The following is a 21,922-nucleotide window of genomic DNA, read 5'->3' on the forward strand; positions in this document are numbered from 1 at the left end:
ATGCAAGACATGAGCTTATGACTAATCCATGATATATCTCTTATGATAACTATCTTATGTCTTGGATATATTTGCACCTTGCATGTTGTCTAACCCATGTAGGTGCTTGGTTGAATCTAATTCCATGAGATTGCGATTCACTCACATCTTGAGCAATCTCTACATCACCAAGACTCTACACAATGGTGGTTGAAGACAAGGAAGCACAAAACCATTCGAACATATCCCTTGACAAGTTCTATGTTGAGCTTCATGATTGTCCTTTTTGGATACACAAGTGCTCTTCCTTGCAAGAACTAACCCATGTAGGTAGATGAACTCAAACTCCAAGTGGTGCTCCCAACTCTTGATGAGCTACATCAACCTTGAGCACCCACACAAGTTCAACTACATGAGCAAGAACCACACCACCACCCAAGGTATGTTATTCCATCTTAGAGAAGCTTTACTCCAAGACATGAGTCAAAGCAACTCAACAAGATGTGAATACATCAAGATGCTTAAACGAAAAATGGTAACCCCATGTTGAGCTTAAACGATCAGTATGACCTATGATCAAGTGTTCTCACTTGACTCCTAAGTCAATATACTCTAACATAGGTGACTATGTCACCGCCCAACTCTAGATGAAGTTCTCCTGTGTTCTTTTCCGTGTTATTGCATTTGTCTCATGCATGTTTATTTTCTTTCTCTTTTTCAAAAAAAAAACTTCATCTAGATCTTTCAGTTTCTTCTCTTTTCTCTTTGTTTTTGTTCTGCATTTTCTGCATTCAATTCCTTGCAAATCCTTCAGGTAATTCATTGCAAATCTTTGTGAGATCCTACATGTCTAGTGAGCTGAGGTGACAAGTGTTTTTCTCTGTGTGAACTCGGTTTCACCGACTTGTAATTTTCGGTCCAACCGAATCTTTTCGGTGCCACCGAAACATACCACTCGGTGCCACCGACTTCGCAACAGGAAAAACAGTTTGTCACTTGTTCTATATTTTTTTTCTGATCCAGCTCTACTCAATGAATCTTGTCCTCTACAAGCATCACAGTTTTATCCATTGCTTTGTGCTGAGTCTCAAGGACCAAACCTATACGACGGATTCCAGAAAGCCCTTCTTGGAAATTGATGTCAAAGGGGGAGAGAGAGATCACATCAAAGCTTGTAGGAGAGAGAGATCACATCAAGGGAGAGAAAAAGTCTCAAGGACCAAACCTACAAGAGAGAAAGTATTAAGGGGGAGAGAATACTCAAGGATCCCAGATGTCCCAGATGCTTGATGCTTGATGTTCAAGAGGAGAGATGTCACATGTCTTTTTAGGGGGAAAGACATGTTCATATGTATTTTTCAGCTCTGATTTTCTGTTCCCTATCTTCTCCCAATATCCCATGTAAGATTCAGGGGGAGCAAGACACCTAAGGGAAAGAAATCAGTCAAATTCATTGCATATCTTTATTCTTGGGGACATGTTGAATCCAATGTGGTACCTTGTACTCACTCTCTACATGTCATCCCAGTCTTGGTATTCTTGTGGTTTCTTTTGTTTGCTCTGGCTAGTGGATGTACCTGTGTTATCTAACTTTGTTTGTGCAGGTTCATTCCATCCTAAGCCAACTCAAGACCACAAGGTAAGTATATGCATCAAAATCATGAGTATGAGGAGTTCTTGCTTATGTCCATACTTTTTGCAAGAAGGACTCATGAGCATGAAGGTATTTTCCTTGATAATCTTTTGCTCTGATGCATATGGCCAAGATACATGTAACACATTGCCTACTCTGTCATGGTTATGCTCTCACATGCCTCTATATTTCATATTTACATGAGTGCATACATGTAGGGGGAGCCTATGCTTGTTACATGTCCTTCCAAAGCTTTACTTGCTGTTCTTTATATCTTTATCTAAAGCTTTGATGTATGTTGCCATCAATTACAAAAAAGGGGGAGATTGAAAGCACAAGTGCTCCCTAGGTGGTTTTGATAATTGATGACAACATATCTCTTGTTGGGCTAACATTTCTATCTAGCATGTTTCAGATAAGTTCAACAATGGAGTGGCATGGACTAAAGGTTGTGGGAACTCCTTCAAGATGCTAAGGACAAAGGATTGGCTAAAGCTTCAAGCTCAAGACTCTTCATTTTACATTTTAGTGATCCAAGATCACATTGAGTCCATAGGAAAAGCCAATACTATCAAGGAGGGATGAGGTGTTGCTTAATGAGCCTCTTACTTCATGTGCTTAATGATATGCTCCAAAATCCTCAGCTACTTTCCCACTTCCACATATGACCTAAACCCAAAGCCAAACTCGGACCTACCGATTCTTTCTATTCGGCGCCACCGAGTTTCACTTGTCATAAGCCACCGCCAAACCCTAGCAATTCGGTTCTACCGATAGGGATCTCGGTCTCACCGAGATGGGATTGCAAACTCTCTGTTTCCCTTTCGTAACTTTTCGGTCTCACCGAAAAAGCGAATCGGTCCCACCGAAATTGCAATGTAAATTCAGTGTTTCCTTTTTGTAACTTTTCGGTCTCACCGAAAGAGCAAATCGGTCCCACCGAGTTTTCCTGACCAACTCTCTGGTTAGCTAATTACCAAAATCGATCTCACCGAGTTTGTGTAATCGGTCTCACCGAGATTACGTTATGCCCAAACCCTAACCATATCGGTCCTACCGAGTTGCATGTCAGTCCCACCAAAAATCTCTAACGGTCACTAGGTTTACCTTTTCGGTCCGACCGAGTTTGTTGATTCGGTCCCACCGAGATTGGAAAACTGTGTGTAATGGTTGGATTTTGTGTGGAGGCTATATATACCCCTCCACCTCCTCTTCATTCGTTGAGAGAGCCATCAGAACACATACACAATTCCAACTCATATGTTCTGAGAGAGAACCACCTACTCATGTGTTGAGACCAAGATATTCCATTCCTACCATATGAATCTTGATCTCTAGCCTTCCCAAGTTGCTTTCCACTCAAATCTTCTTTCCACAAAAACCAAATCCTATGAGAGAGAGTTGAGTGTTGGGGAGACTATCATTTGAAGCACAAGAGCAAGGAGTTCATTACCTACACACCATTTGTTACTTCTTGGAGAGTGGTGTCTCCTAGATTGGCTAGGTGTTACTTGGGAGCCTTCGACAAGATTATGGAGTTGAACCAAGGAGTTTGTAAGGGCAAGGAGATCGCCTACTTCGTGAAGATCTACCGCTAGTGAGGCAAGTCCTTCGTGGGCAATGGCCATGGTGGGATAGACAAGGTTGCTACTTCGTGGACCCTTTGTGGGTGGTTGCTTCTTCGTGGACCCTTCGTGGGTGGAGCCCTCCATGGACTCGCGCAACCGTTACCCTTCGTGGGTTGAAGTCTCCATCAACGTGGATGTAGGATAGCACCACCTATCCGAACCACGGGAAAACCATCCGTGTCTCCAATTGCGTTTGAATTCTCCAAACCCTTCCCCTTACATTCTTGCAAATTGCATGCTTTACATTCCACTGCTCATATACTCTTTGCATGCTTGCTTGATATGTATTGTGTATGTTGAAATTGTGCCTAAAACTCCACTCAAACCAAAGAGGCCTAAAAATTGCAACTTTAGCACTAAGTGTCTAATCACCCCCCTCTAGACACATCTACTTCTAGATCCTACACTCCAATTGTTCTAACCGTTGATGCAACATAGATCGGTGCTATACAGCCGTCAGATCAAGTGTTGGTCAAATTTACTAGGAGCTGCCACCGCTAAGTTACGTACCGTTTCGTCCCCTGCCCACACCGCTCGCTGCTGGCCTCCGACTCCGTTTTCTGGGCTGGGCGTAGACTTTATCATTTGGACACTAAAAGGCCCGCTCCAAGTCCATGGGCATCTATCGTTCAGGATAACACGTATGACCCACACCCTTCCCTTTCGTCAAGCCCTTCCCCGACCAGCCGCCACGGCCCCTCATGCTCTCCCACCTGCCGCCGCCAAGCATGCTTGCCTCCGGCCAGCCGCCCCTGTTGACCCTGCCGCCCTCACCGCCGGCGGTCCCTGGCAAGCAACCTCTACAGATACGTGGGATCCAGCCGCCGGCGCCATAGATTTCGCCTCCATTCCCCAATCGATCGTCCTCATGGCCAGCCACCGCATCCAGCCGCCGCCGCCGCCATGGATTCCGCCTCCATTCCCCAATCGATCGTCCTCATGGCCAGCCACCGCCGGTGAGTTACGCCACCACGCCCAATGCCCCCCCTGCCAGTCACCACTGCTCCATAGATGTGCATTAATTCCGTCAAATTCCTTCGTCTTCCCCGCTTTTATGTCGCAAACCCTTCCACCTCCATGCCACAAATGCATATGAAACGGCCTCACAACTTAATTTACGGCCCTCATTATCTCTTGCTTCATTACCCTGCAAATGCGGAAAAGATTGTGCTTATAACCCCTCTGCCATACGCATCGTCGACCACGAACGCCTGCTCACATCCACGGCTGGGAACCAACTTCAGCCCTACTAGGTGCACACTCCCTCTTTTCAGCCCTCTCTGAAGATTTCTATCCTCACAAGATTATGCTTTCCAATTTCTCAGGTTGTGCTAGGGATGAAAGAATGCTGAGCGTGTAGGTTTTTTGCTGCTCGGATTGGCCACATTACATCACAGGTCGCTTGCTCCTTGCATTTCTTTCAGATTCCTATTTCATAAAATTGCTATTTGATTATGATACATGCTTACACAAATTGGTTAGCAGTGCGACCTGCACATGTTTCTAATTTAGGATGGACATAGTACAAAATCCAATATCATCATTATATTTTACTAATTTATTTGTTTATTTCTATTTTATCAGTACATTGTAGTTATTTTCCTGCAGCATGCTGCCTGTTTTCAGTCAGCCTGGATTTCTCCTATCCCTCAACTTATGTTTAAATTTTTTGCAGATTGCTCTCTGGATCGAAAGGTTCTTCAACTTCTGCTTAGTAGGTCTCTTGCTCCTCGGATTGGCTTCAATTCATTTTTGCAGCGGTCTCCTGCTTCTTCCATTGGTATGCGAACATATGCACCATCCATATTGTTCCATGCATATCAGATACCGTATGAATTTCCTACCCTGAATTGTTTTGTGTGATATATTTATTCAATCATATAGGCTACAATCTGCTTCCATTTAAGTCAATTTTGCCCACATGCTTTGCAAAGATGGATAGCACCGCAAATTCTTCTACAAATCGTGGTAGCCATTCAGTCCAACGCGGTCGTGGGAGCCCCCGTCGTCAGTCACAACCAATTGTCATACCTGAAATAAACCAATCTGCTTCTTCCGATAACCGCCGCAGACGTACACAACTTAGAAATAGAGGTTAGTTAGGATATTTTTGTTCCTTATACATGTTTCCATCAACCTATGCTTCATATCAACTAGCAAAAAACATCTACAGATGAACGTTCAGTACGCCGACGATTAACCGGAGAGTCCTCTACGTCAGCTTCCCAAACACCAAATTTGGCATTAATCCATAATCGTAAGCTCTTATTATTTACCAATTAGTGTATTGCAGATTGAAGTCTCCTTTTTGTACAAATTGAGATAAATATACATGGCCTATCTTTCAGGAACTATCTTTCAACCCTTAAACCTTGGGGGGCCCACACATTCATGCAAACATTGTGGTTCTTTGTTTTGGTATGAAGAGCATATCCGCAGAGAGAGACATACTTCTGATCCAACATATAATTTGTGTTGTAAAGGAGGGAAAATCTTGCTGAAACCATATGATCCTCCTCCCCAGCCTCTATTGGATTTATTAACCTCACAGAACACTGCAACTTCGAACCACTTTTTTTATCATATCCGGCAGTATAATACCATGTTTGCGATGACTTCAATGGGTGCTAAAGTTATTGAATCCATAAATGATGGCCGAGCACCCTATGTTTTCAAGATTAGTGGTCAAGTCTGCCATCGTATCAGTTCTCTAATGCGACCTGAGAATCGTCGACCAGAATATGCACAATTGTACATCTATGATACAGAGCATGAGGTTAGAAACCGCATAAATATTACTGCATCTTCTCGGCCTTCATCATCTCGGTCTTCGTCTGCCCGCCCTTCTTTCAATGCTAATCAAGATATTGTCCAGTCCCTTATATCGATGCTTAACACCCATAATCCCATAGTGAAACTATTTAGAACAGCACAGGAAAGATTGACTGAAGATGCTCCTGATCAATTCTTTATCAAATTATATGGCAAACCTGACGCACATGGAGACATCTATAGTGCTTCGGTCGCATCTGAGGTTGTAGGGTCGGTTGTTGGTGATATTGGGTCAACTGATGTTGGGCGGGACATTATAATAGATAACCGTTCATCAGGATTACAACAAATCAGTGAAAAACATTACAAGTTTATGGCAATGCAGTATCCTCTATTATTTCCATATGGAGAGGATGGTTACCATGAAGACCTCATGTACCACACCTCGCCACAAAGTCAAGCTATAAGCCGTCAGAAAGTAACTATGCTAGAGTACTATGCATATAGATTACATGATAGACTAGGTGATTTCAACACGCCATTGAGAGGTAAAAGATTGACACAAGCTTATGAAGTGGGTGGTTATTGCTGTGTTGAAGAGTTTCGTATTGCATTCTATCGCAAGCCTGGATTTCAGGAAAAATATAGATCATCCCCATATAATGACTTGGCCAATTCTGTCTCAAGAGGTAATACATCCGGTTCTTCAGTTGGTCAAAGGATTATATTACCATCTTCATTCACCGGAGGCCCGCGATATATGTACCAAAATTATCAAGATTCCATCGCTATATGTAGGAAATATGGCTGCCCAAATCTCTTTGTCACATTCACTTCAAATGCAGCTTGGCCTGAGATAGTAGAGGCTCTATCATCCATTCCAGGGCAACAACCTTCTGACCGTCCAAATATTGTCAATAGGGTATTCAAAATGAAGCTAAATATGCTAATGGATGATATTAAAAAGAAACAATTCTTTGGACCAACGAATGCAGGTAATTTGTCTCCCCCACATCATTAATTGATTTAATATTGCATGAATCCAACATTTCTTTTACGTAAATAACATGCCTATCTTTTGTAGTTATCTACACCATTGAATTTCAGAAACTTGGACTTCCTCATGTCCATATCATCATATGGTTATCCAAAGATGAACCCCTAGATGCGAAAAAGATAGACTTTCTTATTTCGGCTCAGTTGCCAGATCCTAAAAATGATCCAATAGGTTATGATGTTGTATCTTCATTCATGATACATGGGCCCTATGGAAATCTGAATACTAAATCTCCCTGTATGTCTGAAGGAAAATGCACAAAATTCTATCCTAAAGATTTCTGTGAGCAAACAAGTATATTGGAGAATGGTTTCACACAATATGCTCGGCCAAACAATGGAATAACTGTCAACAAAAATGGAGTTGACATTGATAACAGATTTGTTGTTCCTCACAATGTGGACTTGGTAGTTAAATATCAAGCTCACATAAATGTAGAGAAGGTTAATCATGATGGCATGCACAAGTATCTTTTCAAGTATGTCACAAAAGGATTTGATTCTGCCAGAACTAAAATCCATTCAAATTCTGGATCATCCAATTCATCAAGTGAAACAGTCAATGAAATAGAAAATTATCTAGAATGTCGCTGTATCACACCAAATGAGGCTGCTTGGCGCTTGCTAGAGTATGATATTCACTATGCAGACCCTTTCGTAGAAAGACTTCCAGTTCATCTTCCATTTGAGAATAATGTAATTTACTCAGAAGATGATGACCTTGAAGCAGTGATTGAAAATCCAAGGAATATGACAACTAAGTTGACTGCATGGTTAGAAGCTAATATGCAACACCCTCGGGCTAAACAATATACCTACATAGAATTTTCTGAATATTTTACATGGCACTCCAACTCAAATGGCAAATACTGGGATTATCGTCGTGGTTCTAGAAGAATTGGCAGAATTGCTTATGTCAACCCTTCCCAAGGGGACCTTCACTATCTACGTTTGTTGCTCAACATTGTCAAAGGTCCAACCTCCTTCGCTCAAATCAGAACTATCAATGGCCATGAATATCCTACATTTCGTGTTGCATGTGAGGCTTTAGGTCTCCTTGGTGATGATGAAGAATGGTCCAATGCCTTAAAAGATGCCGCTCAATGGGCCATGCCTTACCAGTTACGCCAACTGTTTGTCATAGTTTTGCTCTTTTGTGAGGTAACAAATCCTAGAAAACTTTTTGATGACCACGCGTCAAAAATGTCTGAAGATGCAGCCCATCAATTGAATCAGAACCGTGGTCAACCTAGCAATCCCTTAGCCGATATATATATTTCATCTTATCTTTTGAATGAATTGGATAAATTGCTAAGAGATGTAGGATATTGTTTATCCAATTTTAATTTGCCGCTACCTGATGACATTGCTAATATTTCTGGACAAAATAGGCTACTACTAGATGAGCTCAATTATGATGTGCCTGCTATGACTGCCACTTTAAATGACAATCTTTCAATGTTGAACAACAACCAGAAAGATGTTTTTGATGCTATTTACAATTCTGTGATGAATGATGAAGGTCAAACATTTTTTGTTTATGGATATGGAGGAACTGGAAAAACTTTCTTATGGACTACTTTGCTTAATTCTGTAAGAAGCAAAGGGAAAATTGCATTAGCAGTTGCATCATCGGGAATTGCTGCCCTACTGCTACCAGGGGGTCGAACCCCTCATTCCCGTTTTAAAATTCCATTAGACATTTCTCAGAGTTCCGTGTGTAGTATAAACAAAAATACACACTTGGCAGAACTTATCCAGGAAACTTCTCTTATTGTATGGGATGAGGCCCTTGTTAATCATAGATATTGTTTTGAAGCATTGGACCGTACACTTAGAGATATATTATCAGAAACAAGGCAAAATGCAGAAAATAAGCAATTTGGTGGTATAACTGTTGTGCTTGGTGGAGATTTTCGACAAACACTTCCAGTAATACAGAATGCAACAAAACCCCAAATTCTGAGGTCCTGCATTGTTAATTCTTATTTATGGAGACAATGTAAGCTTCTCGAGTTAACTGAAAATATGAGGCTGAAGTCAGGAAATCTCTCCACCTCAGACAGACAGGAGCTAAGTAATTTTGCTGAATGGCTTCTTAGGGTGGGCAATGGAACAGAACCTATTGTTTCTGTCCCAAATGATTCCAGTAACTCATTTATAGAGATTCCAGAGTCTTTGCTTCTATCGTCAAATTGTAGGAACCTTGATGGATTGATATCATTTGTCTATGACTTAGGTTCTGAGCCAGCAAATATTTCATCATATTTGTGTGAACGTGCAATTTTAGCACCTACAAATGAGGTGGTTTCAGATATAAATACCAGAATGATTGCTCAGCTAACAACGTCTGAAATATCTTACTATAGTTCTGATTCAATTGACGATAGCACTGCTAATCATTCCACTCTTGAAGCATTATACCCAACAGAGTTTCTAAACACAATTTCGATGCCCGGACTTCCTGACCATAAGTTGCACTTGAAGATTGGTGTTCCAATTATGCTTTTGCGCAATCTTAATCCATCAAGGGGACTTTGTCATGGTACTAGGCTGATTGTCACCCAATTGAAAAATCGTGTGATTGAAGGTGAAATCATAACAGGGAAGGCTACAGGTTCAAAAGTATATATCCCACGCATTGTCACAACATCAACTCATTCAAGGTGGCCCTTCAAATTGAGACGGCGCCAGTTTCCCGTGCGCCTTTCGTATGCAATGACAATAAACAAGAGTCAAGGGCAAACCTTAAATAGAGTTGGAGTCTATTTGCCATCTCCAGTGTTCTCTCATGGTCAACTATATGTAGCATTTTCCAGAGTTACTTCACCAAAGGGGTTGAGAGTTCTAATCGAAAATAGTCAAGTTTCTTATGAGAATTGCACCCATAATGTAGTCTATGCTGAAGTTTTTAGTCAAATTAATAGACTATGAGAACTGAATAAAGGAATTTCCTACATTCAAGCGTGTTTACCCTACATAATTATCTGTCCATTTCATACATCACTAGATCGGTAACGCGCCTTGGCGCGAGGGTGCCGGTCCCTATGTTGTGGTCATGTAGGTAATGCTCAAGTTAGTAGTAATCTAGGTTTAACGTACTTACTCAAACACGATATAACAAAATAAAAAAAGAAGAAAATTTCACATATTGTATTAGGAAAACATTATATAGTACAACAACACCATGAGATTATCATAAAGCAAAATCGAGTTTAGCGCGTTCACGAGATAGCGAGAGCCTGAATGTTTACAGATTCCACATACATCATCAACGACATAATATAATTAAAATAGAAAACTTTACATATAGGCCATTTCATTATTTATAAGAGATAAACAAAACATATAGTGCCATATCAGAACATTCAGTACCATTACCATGACAAAATAAAGGTGATTAATATACATGTCAGAACTGAGATTCTCCAAGTCCCATGTCTCGGTCATGAAATAAATTCTTCATCAAATTTGAAGTACTACAATGGGCAAATAATCACTGTCCATGTAAGGTACTACATGCCTTCATTTTGATCCACATGAACTGAATTTCTCTATTAAATACTCACAGTTCATATCAGTGTCCAACCTTGAAAGCGAAAGGTTTCAGTTCTCATCGAAACCACCCCATTAATAATTCAATACATCAGTTCTATATTCACTTTGTCATACTAAGTACTAAGACCCTTATACGTATGTAAGGATAACTTGCATCAACCGCTACTGCAAGCCACATGGCAGGCTGGCTGGAGACCCCATCTAGTTCCAGCGGCAACCTGCAAGTCAATAAAATGGGAGGAGCAGCTGTATGAGAAAGGTGAACCTCGATCAGCGGCGTGAGTAGCAAGGTGCGCCCCTCCCAAAAATTTCACATGTTGCTTAGGTCTGGATAAGATTTTAGAACATAGATGCAATCCGACAGGGAGGCCACAAGAAAACTATCTATATCTATCCTTGCAAAAATCTATTATAAGCTTCGGTGCACTTAGAGAATTGAGGATCTTTCTTAAAATTACATAGCAACTGACAAACATATAACATCAAATGAAAATTCGATTCCCCGATTCATCAATCCAAACAAACATGTGGACTGGTAATCAAACAGTTGCTAGAATCACAATAATTTATTGTCAAGACATAAAAGTAACTACCAGTTTCCAAAACCCCACTATGTGTTGGTAAACGTATGGTTGTCACATAAGAGTATTTTCAGCACAAGGAAATAAAAAATATTTACGATTGCGTCGTTATGACCACGTCAATACAAGTTATACAACACATACTCCAACCCCAATGGGTAATTCACAAACTATTTTCCCATAAAAGGTAAGTATGGGTAAAAACCAATAGAATTCATGGTTGCTTCAATTGTTCAATTATTTAAAAGAAAACAGAAGACGTGCAAAGCTTTGGAGCCCTTGATCGGGGTTGAAACTTTTAAGCCTCGTGTTCCCAAGCAATTTTTAAAACCTTTAAGAAACTAAACAATATATCAGCTAGAGAGTAATATCTACATTGGCCAATGATGACACGGTTTCCTTCCTTGACCTTGAAGCAAGGAGATCAGTAGCGCGCCTTGGCGCGAGGGTCCCGGTCCCAACGACTTGTCCAAGCATATAAAGATCAAACAGTTGGCCTGCAATGATCTAGCGTACAGAGAAAATATTTGCATCCATGTGATAAGATATATATCACACTTGAGTTGTTATGATTACTTAGGAATTTGGATTCTTACTTTTCCTGTAGAGGCCTTATATCCTGAATAGTTCAGTTTAGCATTCCAAAAGGCTTATGATTGTGCAAAACTTACACAGCTAAAGGGATCATATAAGCACAAACCAACACGAGATGCAAACAAACAAAGGCATGATGATTGAGCCTCAAAAAACTGATATAAAACCATACAAAACTCATTCAATCTAAGCAAATGGCAACCATAAATGCTTTGTTTAAGCGCTTGAACAATATGCATCTTAAGCAATCACTGTGGGAGTGAGAGAGAGACTGTGCTCATGTACGTATCCTAAGCAATCATTCTAATTTTAATTTGTCAATGAGTTTGATATGGTCCATCCTAAGCAATCAGTCTGGCCATATTAACCAGAGCTAGTATCAATTTCAAGAATATTTTTTAAACAACAGGTGGTCATGTGCACTGTTAATTCTAAGATGCCTTATGGTGTCTAGAAATTCATGCGCTTTGATCAAATAGAGATAATATTGCAAGGAAAAACATGAGGTGATGATTGCAAAACTTAACCGGAAGGTTTACTGCAGAAGGAAGAGCAAGACAAATATATGGTGAATAGGCGTATCTGGCATGTCATACATTACACAACAATATGTAATAACCTCCTGATTAATCACAGTGTCGATATATGGGTAATGATCATCTAACATAGAGTAGCAACATGTGATAGAAACAGGAAACTCTTTGATGCCGAGTGTCCTGAGAGCCACTCCAACCAAATTTCTGTAAATGTCTTCTTCAATTAGAAGACCATCATAAGTATTGTGTATCAATTAATCAATATTTAACCTAAGTTACATGTCCCGCAAAACAAAATCTTAGTTACTCCCTCCGTCACAGTTTAGAAGGCACATTTAAATTTGCGTGTGTTTCCACAATAGACAAGGTTTAGGGCGCATTGCATTTATTTCTAGTAGCTAATTAGTACTCCGATATACTATTTCTATATGCATGCGTAGTGTGAATGCTATTTTTAGCCCATCTCACAACCAATAGATAACCACCTAGGTCCCAGAGAATTTCCAAGCGCGCCTTCTAAACCGTGACGGAGGGAGTACAAAAATTTATTTAACTTAACTGCAATAGATACACACATTTGATTTCTGGTGATCGTTGAACCTAGTTCAAAATGGTACATTTCACAAAGTCAGTACCACAGTAATTCTCATTAGGCAAGTAAGTGCAACTGAAATCATCCCTCGGGTACTAAAAGGTATAGCAAGGGCAATGTGACCATTTCCCATCAGCACTACCAACTCTGAGTATTGGACCCGAGCAAAAACATGACTCTCCCTCCCTCTCCCTCCCTCTCTCTCTCTCCCTCTCCCTCTCCCTCTCACTCTCAACCAAAATATTTATTCTAATCCACTGCACACAATACAAAATTACTAACGACCGTCGGATCCAGGACATGTAGGTGGGTCAATGCTTCAAGGATTAATGGCTTGTGGTAGTGCCACCTTCAAAAAAATGAGACAAAATGAACTTCAGGAGTGACGGCCATTCCTGTAGTCCAAATCACAATGATTCCACTTAAAGAAATATGATGCTCAAAGCTCACAGTTTGTGCTATCTAATCTGTGAGATTCTCCCAGTGAAAACTGCATAACTTCAAAGTAAATGAAAAATATCACTAAATGTGTGCTTGAAAAATGACAAAGCTCACAGATTTAGTTTAGATTTACCTAAACTAAATGTGTGCTTGAAAACTGCATAACTTTAAAGTAAATGACAAATATCACTAATAATATAAGAAGATGCATGTACCAAACAGAACCGGGGGTCTCCCAATCCCACGCCAAACATTCAGTCATAAAATGAATTATTTATCAGGTTTCCAATATCATAAGGGGTTAACAATCACACTGTCAATGTAAGTTACTACATTCCTTTCTTTTGCTTTATATGAACTGATTTTTTTTATGAAATACTCGCAGTTCACAACAATCTCAAACCTTAAAAGTGAAAGGTTTCAGTTCTCATTCAACCACTTGCTTAGTCATCCACCACATAAATATAAGTTACGTTTCTGAACAATCGAACATGAAACAGAGAAGAGGGAGGAGGAGCGAGCTGTGGTGAGCTAGTTGTACCTGCTTGAGCTGGCCCCTCCTCTCGGAGAGGACGACGATCTGGTCATTGAGCATCTTCCATGGTGTTGTCCTTCAAGCGGATCTCGATGATGTTGATGGCGTACTTCCTGCTGCCAGCCAAGTGGCACCCCTTCAATGTTGAAAAAGTACATGGAAAAGCAATTACAAAAATATAGTAAGAATAAAAAGAACTTCTGAACTGTTATCTTCAGAAGCAGCAAGAGAACTGAAATGTTCCACTTTCATGAAGCTGAGAAAATTTAAAAAGTATAGCAAAGGCATAAATGGAGCATGACCCTGAGCAAAATGTACAAAAATACAGAAAATCTATTAGGTGGCAACCATGTGGACCGAGGAAGAATCGAAGCACCTCACACGGCTCCTCAGCGATTTGAGCCTCCTGGCCATCGAATCGGCTCCTTGATGCATTTTCGGCCGCCCGATCCCCCTCCGGAACGCCCTCGGCCGTCGGATAAAAACCGAGCTTGCGAGCATGTGGTTCAAGTTCATGTTTCAGCTTGCGAACATGAACTTGTGGTTCAATGCTAAGAGATGGCCTCTTCAGTGCAATAATAGGACCGGCTCGCCGAAATAATGGGTCCATGGAACGGTACAGTTTCCTCAAATAAACTTTACCAATGGATCTTCACACCTGAATAGTACATCAACCAAATATTAGCTCATGTTATCTATCATTTTCTCTGCTTTCTATTGAACTGACTATCATAGGTTCTCATATAAGAGGACAATCTAACTGATGAGTGATGCCAAAAAGGCCAGCCTAAGCTAAACCACCAAGCGAAGCCAAGTTCACTAAACGACATGCACCGATAAAAGTTGTGGCAAAATAAAAGTTTCAGGCCTAAATGTGCTTCTCTCAATCTTTGATATTTCTGAAAATCTACATTTTACACTGAATAAATGTTGCAGTACATGGCAATAGTGCGTCCAAAGGCAGGAAAACATATCAAAGGCAGTCAAACAGATCAAATCCACCATCATCTACTCATACAACAAAGCATAACCACACAGACCACTCCTATGGACCAACTAAACCGACTATTACAACCAAAATGGTGAATATAAGAAATAGAAAGGTAGGACAGATGCACACCAAAGGTAAGAAAGTAGTAAAGTACTAAAGTGGCTATTACAACCAACACGTGTGAGTAGTAAGAAATAAACAGGCAGGACATGTACACACCAAAGATAAGAAAGCAGTAAAGTACATGTCCCAGGTCGACGACGAACATCCTAGAAAGAAGCAACCACACCAGATCCTAGCCCTTGGAAGCATAAGTCCAGTACCATGCGGCAACAAGAGACCAAGAACCAAAAAAGATGGCGACACCAGACTTAGAAACGAAAGATAAGCACGAGTGAATCAGGAGACAACACACATCTTAATGAAGAAAAGGCAAGCGGAAAAAAGGGACCACACCTAAGGAACGATGGCAGGGCCAGCAGAGAGAAGACGATGTCCGGATCCCAAGACATCATCCACATCACATCCGAAGGAGGAAAAATATGGATAAATACTACATAGCCCCTTCAACATAAAATACTATAAAGATAAAGGACTTTTTTAGCTCTTTCTCCTTTTAGTTTAAACCTAGTAGAAACAATAGAAATGGAAAATAGGTGAGGTTGCATTTGAAAACTACTTTAATAAAATGTCAATAAAAATCTTCAAAGCATTTTTTTGCATGTGAATTGGCTGTTACAAATGACAAATAGATTACGGCCAAAAAAGTAAGTTTGGCAAATAAATTACAGCCAAGAAAGTAAGCATTTTTTTAGTTACAGCCAACTATTTTGGTATTCAAAAAGGAGATCGATGTACACATCAGACTGGAAGTCACCATATGCAACACCTCCCTATCACTATGTTGCAGATAAAGGTCTCCAGGTCGCAATGCACATGACAAAGTAAAATACCCAGAAAAGGAAATGTCATCAAAGGTAAAGATTATGGAGAGAATCAACCTTCAAAATCTGAGAGAGAAAACATGTGTGAATGCTAGTTCCAAGTGACTTCATATTCTTTAGGCCACTTCCAATCCGGAAAATAATAGGGGTCAAGAGAGAGGGAGGGGGAGAGAAACTTGTAACACGGTCGGGTTGAGTCGAAGAAGTTGCACGACAAAGGAAGCAAGCACATCCAGCGCCACCAGTCGCTAGTCAGAAGCAACTATTATTAGGAAAGAAGAGGTGCATCAGAATTACTCCTTTTGGTACAAATAAATTAGATAAACACCAGATGCCAAACCAAATCAATTAGATAGTTATAGTCTAGCTTGCGCACACAATATTGTGTTCTTTGTGGTGACTGTTGTGCATTTCTTCTTTTCAAGCAAGTAGAACTATACAACAAAAAAAGGTAGTAAAACTTGCAGGATTTCAGATAATTTTGTTTTGCAATTGATGGCATTTAATACTTGCAAGTTTGTAAATTTTAGTATCATCTTCACTGGGATTCACTTGCCAAACTTAATGATTTTTTTTATCAAGGGTGTTTTATGGCAAGTTAACCTGCAAATGTACGAAAACTGAATCTTTCTGCATGATAGCTTGATAAGCCCATATACATGATATTGTCCAGACTTGTCACTATGCTAGCTATTTACTATCTCTAGTTTTCTTTGGATGTCATTTTAGGATGTGTGCAATCAACTTCAAAATTTGAGTACTGACACAAAGATAAACAATCTTTTATCAACCCCTAAATTATTTATAGGCATGAACACTGATTTAGAACTTTAGCTGGATCAAGCAAGAACGCAGTTACTTCATAATATAGTTGTTGAACATAAGTGCATATGTTTTGGGCCCCTTTGGGATGGAGGGGGAGTTAAAAAACATCCTGTCAAAATAGTTCAGGCCCGCAAGAACGACATCGGCAAGACGTAATGGTTAGGAATAAACAACCAAGTGACATCAAACAGTAACCACATCACATAACTACATTTTTTAGCAAAGCTAATGCTGGATTGCTTCAAAGCTTCAGACAAAACATACAATGCTTGAACAGAAGGTAAAATTAACACCAAAAATTCAGTAAGCAGATATTGCAAGTCACTTGTGAATGAACTGCCAAACATACCTGCAAGGGTGGATTTGCTGAGCATTGAACATAATGCCATGGTCTAAACTTTTAGATCACTAAATGCTGACTTGCATAATGTGGCAACCATAGTAGATCCGGCATAATATATTTTCCGAGGACACTCATATCTTCTGTAGGCAAGTCACATGACCTACAGATGCAATATATTGTGTGTGTGCAAGTCATATAACTGAAAGAGGTAATATATTGTACATATAAGTAAAAGTTGACTGCATGCTAAATGTGAGGAAAAAAGAATCAATGATTACACATGAGCATAAAATGGAATTTGCCTTCCCTTGCAACCTGCTTGGATTTTCATCAAGCGTCTTGTATGCATGTACACACAAAAAATCTGCCAGTGCAACACAAAGATGGGAAATTTCAGGTATTATATCAAACAAAGGAATGCATAAGAGAGGAGAGCAGGCTAATCAGGAGGGAGAGAGAGTACCTGAAAGAAAGGGATGGAGAAATTAGAAGGGGATAGAGGTAGGAAGATTGGGGTGCTGAAACAGAGCCCAGCCGGTCGTCGCGCACGACGCAGTGGACAGGGCATGGCTTCTCCTTCCTCTCGTCTCCTTCACATCATCCCTCTCTCTATCTGGTCTCCTTCACATCATCCCTCTCTCTATCTGCTGCGGGTACATGAGGATCTGGCAGCGAGAGTGGATGTAAGAACGGGAACTGGAAGAGAGAGAGAGAGAGACCTGGACGGAGTGGATAGATGGGGGCGGGGAGGCGCCAGCTCCTTCGGTTGCGGGTTCGTCGTCGTCGCCGGGGAGCACGGCTCCGAGCACCCCGAGCACCAGCGCGGCCTGCTCGGCGGGGATCTGCAGCGCCTCCGCGAGCACAGCGCCTCCGCCTGCTACTGCTGCTCCCCGCCGCCGCCGTCATGCTCCTCGTCCTCCCTCCTCTGCTGCTGGTCGTCGTGGGGGGGGGGGGGGGGGGGGGGGGCGCTCTGCTGCGGCGGATCTGGCCGCCGACGGTGCCGTTCGAGGCGGTGGGTGGCGGCGGCGGCGATGTGGGTGGGAGGGAGGAGGCTCGCGGGAGGGGAGGGGAGGGGAGAGGAGGCGTGCGGGAGGGAAGAGGAGGCGGCGGCGAGGCGGGAGGAGCTGGGCCCGATGGAGGCGCGAGCGAGGGAGGAGGGAGGCGTCTGCGTGGGAGGGAGGGAGGCGGTTGCGCGAGTGTGGGAGAGAGAGGCGGCTAGGTCATCTCCACGGGCGTGGCCCCTTTTATACCCCCACCATGCGAAATGACCAAAATGCCCTGGTGGGGGCATGGTATTTACATTCTGTTGCCATTACTATTCATTTCAGCAGTGTTTCTTCCAGATCCGACGGCCCAGATCCTCCCACCTCTCGATCCAACGGACGAAAACGCATCAAGGGAACCGATCCAACGGCCCAGAATTGCTGATCTCTGTGGAGCCTTGTAGGAACATCCTTCTCTTATCTCTTGATTATTATGCAACTACTTGCTTTCTTTTCAGGAAAATTACATCAATGGAATCCACTACAGCCCTTAAAACCATCACTCTTGGTCAACAGAGTTGTAAGGTATTTGGACGACTCTTGCGCCTATGGGATGCAATAAACATGAAATCCAAGTTTGCGGATCCTCTCATCAGCATTGATGGTGTCCTTTTAGATGAAGATGTAAGTCCATCATTATTATTTCTATTTCCAACATAATAATAATATTATTGTACAAATGTACTACTGATTTTCACATCCTCATCGAATATTATGGCAGGGCAATATGGCGCAGATCAGTGTACCCAAAAAATTTCATAGACAATTCCGCCCCTTACTCACAGAAGGACATGTCTACATCTTCAATGATATTGCAGCTGTTGATATAAAAAACAAAACCCATATATACCACCACCAAAACTATATGTTGCAATTCAAGCACAGCACTAAGGTTCACCGACTTGAAAGCAGAGGAACAAATATACCAAAGTTTTCCTTCAATTTTTGTCCATTTGATAATCTACCAGAAAAAGATACTTTTGCAAAACCACTTCAAGGTAACGCTTGCATTTCCTTTTTTTCTTTCATACTAATATTAAAACATAAATTAATTGTGTATGTGGTTTCTCTCTCCAGATATAATAGGAGTCATTAGCCACGTTGGGCCATTTGATTATGCAAGTCAGACATCTACAAATAAACTCAGGGAAATCAAAATTCGAAACCTAGAGTATGTTTCTCCTACTACTACAGTGTGTTAAAACTTTTCCATCCCTATACACTTTGTGTCAACAAATGTTTGTTCCACATATCCAGTGAACAGACACAAGAAATACGTCTTTGGGGCCACCATGGTGAAACATTTGATGAAGAAGCAGTACTCAAAAAATCACAAGAAGGCATTGTAGTTGGCATTTTTGCGGGTCTCACAGCTGGGAGCTTTCTAGGTAACTGCTCAAATATTCTCTCTTAAAATGACTATAAGAGCCAAAACTAATACGACATACAACCATATATACATATAGGTACCCTGCATGCATCATCAACCTCTGCAACAAAAGTTTACATTGACTTGGATACATCTGAAGTTAAAAACTACCAAACCAGGTCAGCCATTCTCCTTTCTCTTTGCAACTACTACCTTCTTTTTCCAAAATCTAACATGCTGACATTTTTCTCATTGATTCTTTTTGAAGCTATAAATGGGAATCTCCAGCTCTGCGACAACAACTACCTCAGGTTATGCATTTATCTCCTATTCAAGCAGCAGGGAAAATGTACACACTTCAACAAATAACAGATATGCCGAACTCAAATTTTCAGGTCAACATCATCTTATCTACCCTATTATTTGTATATCAGTGAACTTCTACAGTAGATTCTCAATGCACCCTTTTTGCAAACTCTTAGGAAGGAGCTACCTACAGCACCATTGCAAAAGTTAAATCTATTGTACCTTCAACTAATTGGTACTACAAAGGATGCAAACATTGTGACAGAGGATACAACAACAATTCAGATACTCCAACATGCCTTTGCACAAATTCATCTCCAAAGCCATTGTACGATATCTGTTTTTATGGAACATTTGCCTTCATTTACATATTCTGTTCCATATAAACAACTATCAAATTCTCTAGGTACAAGCTACCAATTACACTTACAGATGACTCAGGAGATTTAGATGCCATTGCTTTCTTTAAAATTGCTGAAGAACTGGTTGAGCGAGATGCCATCCAAGCTTCTCAAAACATGAAAGTTGATATCGCGGAACATGTGACCGCACTAGATAATGCCATTGGGAAAACTAGATTGTTCTACATAGGAATGAAGGTTGATTTAGTATCCAGATTCCCCATAAGTTATGTCATAAAGAAAAGCTTCCCAGTTGACAATGCACAAATGCTTCCCTCCACAAAGGTTAGACAATTTTCATCAATTCAGAAAGTAACACCTTCCTAATTACAATTGTATTACCTAAAATATTTAATTTGAACCATTAAATACTTCCAGTCAACTCCAAGCAAAGAACTGGTGAACAGTCCATCATCACCAAAGAGCATCCAGAGGTTTGCCATCAATCACAAAATAGAAGTTACACCCTCTGTCTACACAATGTTTACCAAACTTTTCCTATTCACAGTCCGGGGAGCCTAACACAAGTCCACTTGGGCAATACTATTCCTCCCCCTTGCCAATCTGCAACTATGGACACCGACAAAAACATAAATAGGTAATACTTTTTAAAGTTCTACTAAAGAACATTCAGCTTACATTCAATATGGAATTCAAATGGCGATTTTTGGTTGCAGGTACTCTTCAGCGAAAAGAAGCATCGAATTTACAGAAGATGGAGCCACCAACAAAGAGGGGTACTAATTGATAACAATATTTCCTGTTTATCATTGAAGTTCTCTGAAAAGTACATCTTCCTGTTTACATGCCAGTCAACAAACAGAGTACGCATTGATAACAATATTTCCTGTTTACATGTCAGTCAACAACAGGAACATCAACAGGAACATCTTCAGGATACACAAGTGCATCTCCAGGTTGTCAAAAAGCATAAGCAAGAGTACGTGCTTCTTCTCATATCACATAGAAACATGAGATTCACAATCTAACTTTCTATCATCAATCAAACAGCATTGCAGATAACAATGTGAAAATGAACAACTATGAAGGGCAAGAGGATAACAGTAATAAAAACACATAGGTACTATCAGTTCTCATATCCAAACAAAATTATATAAAGTTTTGTCGCCCTTTGCTACAACAATAACCTTACCAATAATGTTGTTCTATTAACATGGCACCGTCAACAACCATGCAAGGACCAGGGCATCTTCAAGATGCACAAAAAGCACCTACGGATTGCACCACCTTCCATTGAAAATTACCTCCAAACTATCATTAGAACTACTTATGATCAGCCTAAGCATGTCGTCAGATATCGACTAAGATTATGTAATAAGTCTGAATTGTGAAATCTATGGATTTGTATGCACTTTTATTAAGCTGATCATGTCAGTTTTGCTTCCAACTGGTGTCAAAACTTTTCCTTACAATTGTTTCAAATATATACTATCTTCCTGTGACGTTTTGTTCTCAATATATACTATCTTCCTGTGACATGTTCAAATGCTAGAAAATTAAGGAAAGGTCATGTCAATTTTTTTAGTCAAATTCCTTGCAAAGGTTTTTGAGCTAATGTTGTCGGTTGTGCTTCAAATTGGTCTCCATAATTAGGCTTCTCTAAATATTACTATAAAATTAAGAGTATGCCATGTCAAAAAGTTTGGTCTCATTCTTTGCAAACTAACATGCAGCTCTAGCTCAAATAATTAAACAATATGCATCAGTCCATACATGGTTCCAATAAATAAATTCCTTCCATCATTTTTCATATTGATCATTGCATCCAGTCTTC

The 21,922-nt window shown here is 40.6% G+C and overlaps 2 protein-coding genes across 4 annotated transcripts; both read left to right on the forward strand.

The window, feature by feature from the left end:
- Positions 1-3,858: 3,858 nt before the first annotated feature.
- LOC125532084 (replication protein A 70 kDa DNA-binding subunit B) lies at positions 3,859-21,619 on the forward strand. 3 transcript variants are annotated; one of them, XM_087533236.1, is made up of 16 exons: positions 3,859-4,493; positions 4,566-4,637; positions 4,916-5,020; positions 18,510-18,675; positions 18,773-19,049; positions 19,129-19,222; positions 19,309-19,439; positions 19,518-19,599; positions 19,689-19,815; positions 19,903-20,054; positions 20,133-20,412; positions 20,506-20,561; positions 20,636-20,725; positions 20,805-20,864; positions 20,990-21,067; positions 21,139-21,619. In XM_087533236.1, the coding sequence occupies exons 4-16, from the start codon at positions 18,523-18,525 to the stop codon at positions 21,206-21,208; spliced, it is 1,650 nt and encodes a 549-aa protein (XP_087389362.1). In that variant the 5' UTR covers positions 3,859-4,493; positions 4,566-4,637; positions 4,916-5,020; positions 18,510-18,522; the 3' UTR covers positions 21,209-21,619. The 3 variants fall into 3 exon arrangements, with proteins under 3 accessions (XP_087389362.1, XP_087389359.1, XP_087389367.1); XM_087533241.1 differs by lacking the exons at positions 3,859-4,493; positions 4,566-4,637; positions 4,916-5,020 and adding an exon at positions 18,317-18,451 and having other exon boundaries at positions 18,568-18,675; XM_087533233.1 differs by lacking the exons at positions 3,859-4,493; positions 4,566-4,637; positions 4,916-5,020 and having other exon boundaries at positions 17,453-18,675.
- Positions 5,336-7,043, forward strand: LOC147993032 (uncharacterized). The gene has a single exon (XM_087533248.1). It carries the CDS (start codon positions 5,573-5,575, stop codon positions 7,031-7,033), a length of 1,461 nt encoding a protein of 486 aa, XP_087389374.1. The 5' UTR covers positions 5,336-5,572; the 3' UTR covers positions 7,034-7,043.
- Positions 21,620-21,922: the final 303 nt, after the last annotated feature.

Source organism: Triticum urartu, chromosome 1A (genome assembly GCF_056163025.1).
Source record: "Triticum urartu cultivar PI428250 chromosome 1A, HENAU_Tu73, whole genome shotgun sequence".
Classification (NCBI taxonomy): domain Eukaryota; kingdom Viridiplantae; phylum Streptophyta; class Magnoliopsida; order Poales; family Poaceae; genus Triticum; species Triticum urartu.